Source organism: Impatiens glandulifera, chromosome 1, assembly GCF_907164915.1.
Source record: "Impatiens glandulifera chromosome 1, dImpGla2.1, whole genome shotgun sequence".
In the NCBI taxonomy this organism is placed as follows: Eukaryota; Viridiplantae; Streptophyta; class Magnoliopsida; order Ericales; family Balsaminaceae; genus Impatiens; species Impatiens glandulifera.
The window spans coordinates 26,887,102-26,896,971 of record NC_061862.1 but is presented as its reverse complement, the minus strand read 5'-3'; the positions used below and the strand labels follow the sequence as shown (position 1 = coordinate 26,896,971).

The window sequence follows — 9,870 nt, the reverse complement described above, 5'->3', positions numbered from 1 at the left end:
GCATTTTTTTCTTCATTATTCACTTTATTATAAAGATCTAGGGTTCTAAAAACATTCCATAGACTTATGAATAAATATATACTTTGTCGGAATAAGTAGGTGTCTAAAAAAGTCTTTACCCGATTCTTCTCTCAATTATTCTAACTCTAATAAAGATATATTTCCTCTAGTTTCTATAGGTGAGGTTAAGTAATTTTTTTTACCGTTAATATATGGTCAACAATATACGATGATATTTGAACTTTGTTGTTTTCGTTCAAATGGTTATCGTATAATTGATTCAAACTTATATACACAAATTTGTGTCCAATTTTATGGATTTATGTATGTAAGAATCTCATTCTTGTGCTCCTCCTGCAATGATCGATGTCAATAGAAATCAACTTATTGATGATATACAATATTAGTTACACTAGAAAACATTCATGTAACAAAATTATAAAATTGAGCAAATCCATTCTTCAACTAGACTTTATTCATCTTGACATAACACTTACATGATCATACTAATTAAATCTATAGGGGGGAAACTACAAAGAAAAATATAATAATCTCTCCCAATATATAAAAAAAATATAACAAGAATAAGAGGAGAGAACAATTACTCAATTCTATATAACTAATTAAACATATAGAGAGGGGTGACAAAATCTTAATCCTTAAATGACCATGATCATGACCAACTTTCGATCAACTTTTTTGCTTTTCGAAAAAGAATTCTGTGTGGCACTCTTGAGACAGAATTTTCGTCGACGAAGACAATGTATTCACGCCAAATTCGCACATGACCGCCATTCGCTTCTTGGTTGTGATCGCACCCTTTAACTCGATCGGTTCACTAATGACAAGAGACAAAGTAATGGGTCCTGATGCCTTGCCCGTGGCGTTCATCCTCTTTTGGATCACGGCCGGGAGAGGCTTGGCCGAACCAGAAAGAACCGCTTTAATCGTCTTCGATTCATTAGGTTCTTGAGAGATCAAAGGATATTTCCCACCCCCAAGCTTATCCTTTTCGAAAAGTAAAGAGACATTTCCCCCATTTTCGTAAAAAATATGCATTTTCTTATTAGGGTTATGAACCTTCATGGTAACATCGTAGCTAGGGTTTGCATGCTTGCTAGTTGACGACGAGTTACTCATATAAGTTAATCCGGTGATTGAGAATTCGGGAGTCTTAAGATGGAGAAGGAGGTACAAAACCAACAAAACGGTTGCGATGAAGAAAATGATCATAGCCGCGCAGAGAGAAAAGAAACAACAAAGAGGGTCGCATTGTTTTTTCTTCTTCTTTTTGGGAGCGATGGGGATGCTGCGAATAATTTCAGCGTTTTCCGGGGGTGGAACACGATAGATTTGATCGCGGGGAATTTGGAGGATGTAGGTATCTAGGGAATTGACGGGTGGTGGCGGTTGTGAGGAGGAGTCGTGATGATGATCCATATAAGGGGGAGGAGGGACCGGCCGCCCCTCCACGAGAAGATGAGGTACGTCGACGGTGGTCTAACAAATTAAAGGCCGGGGAAATTGGTGGGGAATAATAATCTATCTATACAAACAAAAGTCTATGAGGATTCTAATTGAAGTTTGCATGCATGCATGCATGGCTTATTTAGTTTTCCAAGTTAATTACCTACCAATTCGTGATATCTAATTAACTATTTTTAGTGGGTGGTGATAATAATATGTCTATACAAAACTCTAATTGAATTATGCATGACATTATGTCTACAAATTGGTAATTAAGTGGGCAGATATGTGAAATTTAGAAGACTAGAGGTACTTATTATTTTTCTTATAAGGGTTGTTTGATTATGGTTATTTGGGTGAGACTTGAGAGAGATTGTGAGTGATAAATTAGATGATTATTTTTTAATATTTATTTGATACGGTTATTTAAGGTTTTTATAATTTATGGATATTTTATTTTTGAAATTGTGTTCTTTTTATATCAAAATAATATTTTATTATAACTAATTTGCCTAAGTAATTAACAATTGATTTACAGTACAGTGCATAAATTTAATTGCGCAAATGATCACTTTAAAATATTTTGACGAAATTATCCGGTCGTGTAACGCGAAGGGCAAGATCGTCTCGCGAAAAAAAAGTCTGTGAAAAGTCCAAAATTATTGTGCCTTTCGGTGACGATTGTGTCATTCGCGTGACGATCGTGCCCTTCGCATTACGCGACGAGAATAATTTTACAGGTTTTTCCTTCGCGTTCGCGACAGGGTAATTTCGTCAGAATATTTTGAAGTGGTCATTTGTGTAATTAAATTTATGCGCGTCAGAATATTTTGAAGTAATTATTTGTGTCAGTCCCTTTTTATGGTAATTTCGGAAGATCTTTAACAATAAAAAGGAGAATGTTGTTCTTATTATGACTTCACATTGTTTTATGTTTCAAATATTTATTTGAATATTATAATATAAAAATAAAAAATAAACACTTAATTATTGAAAAGAGATTTTTTGTTTTGGAAGACAACCACATTAGCTTGATGAAACAAATATATATATTTAGGAGAATTTGATGAGAAGCCATAAAAAAAATATCTAGAAATTGCCTATTTTTAGTAGAAATTGATCAATCATATACAACTATCTGGAAATTGAAAACAATGCAAATAAGGAGAATGGATTATTAAACACAATGACACAAGTTTTTCTTTGTATGATTGACACAAGTTTGTTATCTCAAATAGTTCTAGAAAACATTCAATTTTGAGCAAGAGCAAAGGATGGCGTCCCTTTTTATCTGATTCTATCCAAAAGAAAATGAAAATGAATGGGACATCATCGAGTTTCATGTGGTTTGATGATACTACTACTTACTACATAAAAATATGCCAAATGGCTATTTAAAATGAAACATGTTCCGAATTCCCACTAGAACTCTTCACGAATCTTCTTCATGTCCAACACAATCCGGAGCTGATGAAGAAGAAGAACCCACAACGCCTTTTCCCTTGTCCGATTCATATGATGTTGTTGAGCTAGAGCCTACTTTTGTCTCTATCTCAGCTTGCTCTACAAGTTTAAGGTGTTTCTGTAATGCCTGCAACACAAAAAGAAAACTTTTTTGGTCAGAAAACACATAATAAAACCGAAAACAAATTACACTATAATCTAAAACATGGTCTAAAACATATCTGAATCATGGTCCAAATAAAGGCACTTTGAATTTCATTTTGACAATTTTCCAAAATAGAAGTTTCCAAATAGGCTATAAATATTTTAACTAACAATTCTCTCAAACAGAAGCATGGCCAATGAAGAATTCACATACCTCAATTTGATCCTGAAGGATTTTTTTCTGAGCTTCAAGTAGATTGTCTGGCATGCCCGAATAGTTGTTTCTGCCTACATCATTCATATTAACGGCAGGGGCCATTAAAGGAAAAGTCATATTGGAAGGACCGGTAGGAGCCCCCGCAAAGCCATGATTATTTTGTGACTGTCCAGCTAAAACCTCTTCGGCACTATTACCAGGTTTATATCCTCCTTGTGGGAGAATGGTATACCCAGAACCCCTGCACAAACACAGCATGATCGGGATGATAAACCAAGGGATTCATGTCAAAAAGTAAAAATAAATAAAATGAGATTCCTTAAATATTGGGTATTTGGACCTAAAGGTCTGCAATTACCAAGCTAGAGTAGCAGAGGGGTAAACATATGATTTCTCGTAAAGTGAAGCAGCTGCAGCAGCAGCTTGAAGTCTTGCTTGTTGCAGACTTATAGCATTAATTGAGCCACCATCAGCACTTGATCCCTGAGAAGAAGATGTACTGGCAGTATTTGCACTTGTGCCTAATCAAGAAAATCAAAGTTCACAGCTTTCAGCTTTATAATTACAGAAATTATGAGCAAGAGAGAAAATTTCGATAAGGAAAACTGGGTCCTTAATTGATGAAGACCGCTTATCTAACCATCAACCATAAGACCAAATTAACCTTTACTTTTTGAAACATTTTAAATATTAAATAAAATGATATTTTAGTTAGCCATTTAACCCAAATAATCTACTTTTTCATCAAACAAGCGCTAGTACTACCTTGCTGATGAGAAACGGCATGTGATCCAGAAGTAGTTGTCCCACTTTCAGATGGTACAACTAGGGCCCTGCAAGTAGGGCATGTTTGTTGTCTCTCTAGCCATGACCTAAGGCAATGTACATGGAACATATGCCCACAAACTAACTTTTTCGCAGTAGTCATCTCCTCACGGCAAATGATGCATGTCACGTCACTCCTGCATATGGATCAATGACAACTTAAATTAACAACACTGTAAATTTGGATGTCCTTATTTCCCGTGATGAATAAATCTGCACTCACATATTCAGCTCTTCTGGTGTTGCATCTGGGAAACGATCATTCATATTTGAAGTGATCTTCCTGTAACGAATGTAATCTGCAACACGAATCTTGAAGTTCCTAAAGGTCTCGTAAAGCTCCCTGATCAAGTGGAGAGGCAGACCATAGTTCCTGGGGCAAAAACACAAATGAAATAAAAAATCCTTCAATATGACAAATATCATTGGGTTCATATTAAGTCCATCAATTCAATGGTTTATGCAAGCATCGAACGTGAGCAACACAATTCTTTTTTTTCTTTTTTTTTCTTTTTCCCTGGAGGAGGCTAGCACAGCATCCCATCACCAATAAAAGGACGGGATCACATATCCTGGTACTAATCTAGCCCAAGCATGCCTAATTGGGGAATTCTGATGAGGTGCATTAGTGATGTTATGATCGCACCCAATTTTATATCAAGTTCAAGCAGTCTATACACGATAAGACACAATAATGAGCTCAACTGGAATCTTGGGGATTCAAGAAGAAAAATGGAGAGAGATCAGATAGCTTACATGAAAATCACAAGGAAGAAGCACAGATACATTGATAGATGCAGCAAGTCTCTAACAAGTTCCAGGTAAAAAGTATAGACAGCTTTTCTCTCCCACTGTCCATCCATTAGCATGTCACTAACGTAGAATACATATTTCACAAATGTTGAGATTGTTGTGGTTGCAAGTATCATGTACCTGGAAAAATAGCAGAAATTACCTATAAAAATAGCAGAACAACTAATACACACTTTAAGGATGATCAAGATAGTTAAGTAAGACTTACTCAAATGCAAAGAAGAATGAAACTGAAGCTTGACGCGTCTCTATCAAGAACTTTACGGAATTATATAAGAAGAGACAGTCCAACAGAAGAAGGAATCCCATGAAAGATATAATCCGTGCATGAGACAGTTTGGGTACAGATGGAGTTGTTTCAATGTACTCAACCCTCTTTTGGGCCAACCAATGCAAAGCCTTAATTAATAAGAGAGTAGTAACCATGGCTAGGAATGAAACTGAAAAGTCTTGACGAAATATTGTTATCGCAAAAAGTATTTCCATGAGTTCACGCCATGACTGTTCATTTAGCCTCTCCACCTCTGCTTCTCTCAGAGAACCAAGGAAGACCATTTTGGTTAGCTGCCACATCCCACACATGATGACAAGACCCATATTGAGGAGAAGCACCAGATTTATTTTGGATACGGATAGATAGACCATTGCCGGGTAGAATTGACCTCTGCTGTGAAATGCATGATAAATAGCCACCAAAGTTGCCAACACACTGAACCCAGCATATGTCTGCAACCTTATCATTTTGCTTAATCAAGCATAAGATAACCTGTAACACGATTTAGTTACCAGAGCTCAGTAATATAGCTTAAGTTGCATGCATGTACATATATTATCTTAAGCTTTTGATGTAGCATCTGTTGTTAGGGTTTTACAAGCCATCGAAAATTTCATACAGTCAAGTAACAAACCAAAAACAACACCATTGTAACAAAAATTTCTCTATCCCTTCATTTTTCATATCAATATTACTCTTTTACATCCTACCAACATGAAACTAGGCTATAAGACCAATTAATTCGAAAGAAAGGGGATTTTGATATCCAAGTTATATCTACATATCTTTGATCGAAACAAGCAAACTTTTGAACCAAAATTTATTCAATTTCCGAGAAATACAAACTGGGTACCACATGAAAAAACATTAAAATCAGTATATTGATAGAAACCCAGAAATCCCTAGTCCGAAACGAAGACATAACCGCGATCGAACATGCACATCGAAAACATTGACAAGAAACAAGATACAAGATACATACAAGTTAGGGTTTTTAATAAATGGGTCAAATTCTGAAGAATGCAGAACTTGATTGGTTTCGAAACAGATCCATTCTTTGGGCTTGCTGAGTTTGACTAATTTTTGATCGAATTTGAGAAGGAGAGAAAGAAATAGAAACCTGGAATAGACGAAAGGAAGGATCTGGAGCAGGAGCAGGTGACCGGGGAGAACGAAGACGCCGTCGAACGCAAATGGGGGAAAGAATAAATCTGTGAATTTTGTAAATATAAATGGGAAATCCCTAAATAAAATTTCATATTAATTGTTTCTGTTACTTTCTTGAGAAAATATATCAATTATCTGTCCAATGAAAATCTATAATTTAAGGTTATATAAAAAATTTATTTATTTAACTTCAAATATTAAAATTTGTTTTTAAAGAATAAAAAAATAAATTTTATATTATTATATTTATTAATTGATTTTGCCCCCAATTATTTCTTATCGGGGTATTGAAATTGGATTGTTTTTATATTATGGAACTCCAATTTTAAATTGGGATATATGGGTTCTATTTATTATAATTTTTGTTATTTAAGATTTTTTCACAAACAAATATTTATATGCTTATTTTAATATAGTATTTTTTTAAATATTATACAAATTTTTTTTAAAAAAAAAATATTTTAAACATATATATTTATACAAAACTAATAAAGATCATTTAAACATAGATATTATTAAAATTTGAGTCATTTAAACTCTCTTAAAAAATGAGTTAATTTTTATTTATTAATTTATATATTTATTAATTAATTATTAATAATTTTCTGTTATCTTTTTTTTCATTGATTAATCAACTTTCTTCTTTATTTTGTTTTTTTCATAAATTTTTTATAATTATATATATTTTTTATTTTTGTTCTTCATATATATATATATATATATAATTAAAATTAATTATTTTAATTTTATATTTATATTTTTTATGTCCTATTTCGATATCAACATTAATTATTAATTATTTTAAAATTGTTTGATTTTGATGGTTAGATATAATAGTTACTCGTTTCTTCAACAACCAAAATCTTTCAAAAAAAAAAAACTAATAATTAAGAATGGAATAATAATAGGAACTCATCCATCAAAAATAAAAGAATAATAATCAAATATTCACAAAAACTATATTTTGTAGTACTATTATAAGTCATGAATAAAAATTAAATAAAAGACTATTATTTTTATTTTTTATTACTAATAATCTTTTATTTAATTTTTATTCATATTAAATTAAATAAGAAAGAAATATTTCATAAAAAATATTAAGGTAGAATAAAATTTATAAATAAATTGTTAAAATTTGTTCAAAAATGTGAATTTGAGTAATAAAGAAAAATAAAACTGATAAAAAAATGAAATAATAGAAAGATAAAGGAAAACTATTATATAAATAATAAAAATTTAGGAATAAGATAAAATTAGATGTTATAATTAATGAAAAAATGACAGAAAATATATTAATATTTAATTAATAAATATATGAATTAAAATATAAAAATTAACTTTGTTTACAAATATAGATTAAATGAGTCTATTTTTTTTATAGTATGCATGTTTAAATGATATTTTATTAGTTTATACGTTTAAATGAGTTAGTTGTAAAAATAGATACGTCCAATTAAGTTTTTATTTTATTTTTAAAAACATTCAAACCGTTTTCAGTAGTTTTAAGAGTGTATATCTCGAAAAAATAATATTTAATTTAAAACACAAATACGTTCAAATGTATAGATTATACACAAAGTTATTCACTATGAAGCTCTTTAAATTGTCTAAAAAAAATCGCATTATACATTTTTCTAGTCACTAAAACTAATTTCACAAATGAATGCATAAATCTCAAAAACAATACTTAATTTAAAAATAATGTGTCTAAAATGTCTCTAAATTCATTAGATTGAAATAAGATGGAAGTCGTTTTATCAATTTAAAAAAATGTGGTCAGAAAGGAGTTAAAAACACATAACCCGCAAACAAACTTAACAATTTAAACAGACGCAGAACTTGTCGTCTGACAGGCTCAAACCCAGGATTTAAAGGCTGGAGATATTCACTTCTTGTTACCACTAGGCTGGAGATATTCAATTTAAACAGACGCAGAACTTGTCGTCTGAAGAGGATATGTGTTTTATCAATTTAAAAAAAATCTTAAATGATTAAAATTTTGATAATTCGAATCTCATATGACACAATTTAAAATTTGAGTCTCGTTCAATGATAACGACCCAAATTCGAGCCTAAATAATAATTTGAACAATTATTTTTGTTCAGAATTCTTTTTAGTTAAAAATAATATTTCAAATAATTATTATTTATTACTAAAAAACAATTGTTTAAAAATAACTATTAATATTTTTGCTTTATTTTATTTGATTAATTATATTAAAGTTAATTTACAAATATGTCATGAATTATTAGATATTTTTAATCCACAAAATATAGGTTGATAGAATATATCATATTTAAATTTACCTAAACAATAGGTTACATAATTTGCAATAAGTCATTAACTTATAAAGTATAGAAAGACCCTCAAATTTGTCTTAGATACTTAAGTTGTTCTTTAGTTTTAAAGGAGTAAAATGACCACATTCTATTAGCAATTTGTCTTAGATAATAATATGGTTAAAAAGTTGTAAAGGGCTATAAGATTACAGCAATTTGTGTTGAATACGCGTTTTTTTAGTTTGTCATAATAAATCTATGTAACTTGTATATGAATGGATAGCAATTAAAGCTATAACATATATATATGTTAGGACTGACTTGGGCTCAAGCCCATAAAATAAAGATAAATTATCACCTAGTTTCTTAATATTTTTTTCAAACTAATTCACTGTTCAATCAAATATTTGTTTAAATTTTTTATTTTATTTTTGTAAGCACATAAAAAAAAAATCAAACTCGTCCAAAAAGTTTTTAGCCAAAAATAACAAAGATATGGAAATCATTAATAAATTTATAAATATATGTTAATATTAATTTATGTTTAACATTATTTCATCTAAAATAACATTTGAATAAAATATCTAAACACGAGAGACGACGGAGACTGATCTACATAAAAATTGTCCTAGGGTGAAGTGTAGCCCAAAAACAATTAATTTATTACTTATCAAGTTATCAAGTATGTATATATCTCAATCTTTTAAAAATTACAATAAATATATTAGTTGTCTAGTATGGTTAAGGTAATAATCTTTAGTGATTCGATTTTTTCTAATTATATAGTATTTTTTCTTTCATTTTCTTTAGGCTTACTTCCAAATATTTTTCTTCAAATTCGTCCCATCAAATAAATTTATGGACGTTTTCTAGTATAAGTTTCAATTTATCTAAAAGTTATAATTTTCAAACAATCTTATACTATTCTCTCAAAATTGTAATGAAAGATATAAGACCATGTATATTTAGAATCTTTGCAAGTTACATAATTTTTTTCCCTTTATTTATGTTAAGGCCAACCCATGATTCTATATGTCAGGGACATTTCACTTATAAATTTAATAACACAATTCTTCTAAGAATGCTCACATTAAAAATGTATAAAAAAATTATAGTGTGATTGGTTTGACAATGATTGAATTCCACTAATTTAATCTAAAACTTTTTCTGTTAAAAAAATGGAAAAATACATTCTTTTGTGGAGTTGCGCTTACCTTAC

General features: G+C 30.4%; 2 protein-coding genes across 2 annotated transcripts; both read right to left on the bottom strand.

Annotated features, from left to right (window-relative positions):
* Window positions 1-690: 690 nt before the first annotated feature.
* Window positions 691-1,638, bottom strand: LOC124922079 (NDR1/HIN1-like protein 13). Its single transcript, XM_047462808.1, has one exon. It carries the CDS (start codon window positions 1,438-1,440, stop codon window positions 691-693), a length of 750 nt encoding a protein of 249 aa, XP_047318764.1. The 5' UTR covers window positions 1,441-1,638.
* Window positions 1,639-2,630: 992 nt separating this feature from the next.
* On the bottom strand, window positions 2,631-6,450 carry LOC124921112 (ERAD-associated E3 ubiquitin-protein ligase HRD1B-like). The gene is made up of 8 exons (XM_047461728.1): window positions 6,325-6,450; window positions 5,139-5,696; window positions 4,874-5,050; window positions 4,341-4,490; window positions 4,058-4,254; window positions 3,651-3,813; window positions 3,290-3,533; window positions 2,631-3,058 (listed from the first exon to the last, which is right to left on the bottom strand). Exons 2-8 carry the CDS (start codon window positions 5,669-5,671, stop codon window positions 2,900-2,902), a joined length of 1,623 nt encoding a protein of 540 aa, XP_047317684.1. The 5' UTR covers window positions 5,672-5,696; window positions 6,325-6,450; the 3' UTR covers window positions 2,631-2,899.
* Window positions 6,451-9,870: the final 3,420 nt, after the last annotated feature.

What these genes read in the sequence shown, in the direction of transcription:
- LOC124922079 (XM_047462808.1), bottom strand. Translation starts at nt 1,440, where the DNA reads ATGGATCATCATCACGACTCCTCCTCACAACCGCCACCACCCGTCAAT.
- LOC124921112 (XM_047461728.1), bottom strand. Translation starts at nt 5,671, where the DNA reads ATGATAAGGTTGCAGACATATGCTGGGTTCAGTGTGTTGGCAACTTTG. An exon ending in TTCTTCCTTGTGATTTTCAT is followed by an intron (nt 4,491 to 4,873) that starts GTAAGCTATCTG and finishes TTTTTGCCCCAG; the next exon opens with GAACTATGGTCTGCCTCTCC. An exon ending in ACACCAGAAGAGCTGAATAT is followed by an intron (nt 4,255 to 4,340) that starts GTGAGTGCAGAT and finishes ATCCATATGCAG; the next exon opens with GAGTGACGTGACATGCATCA.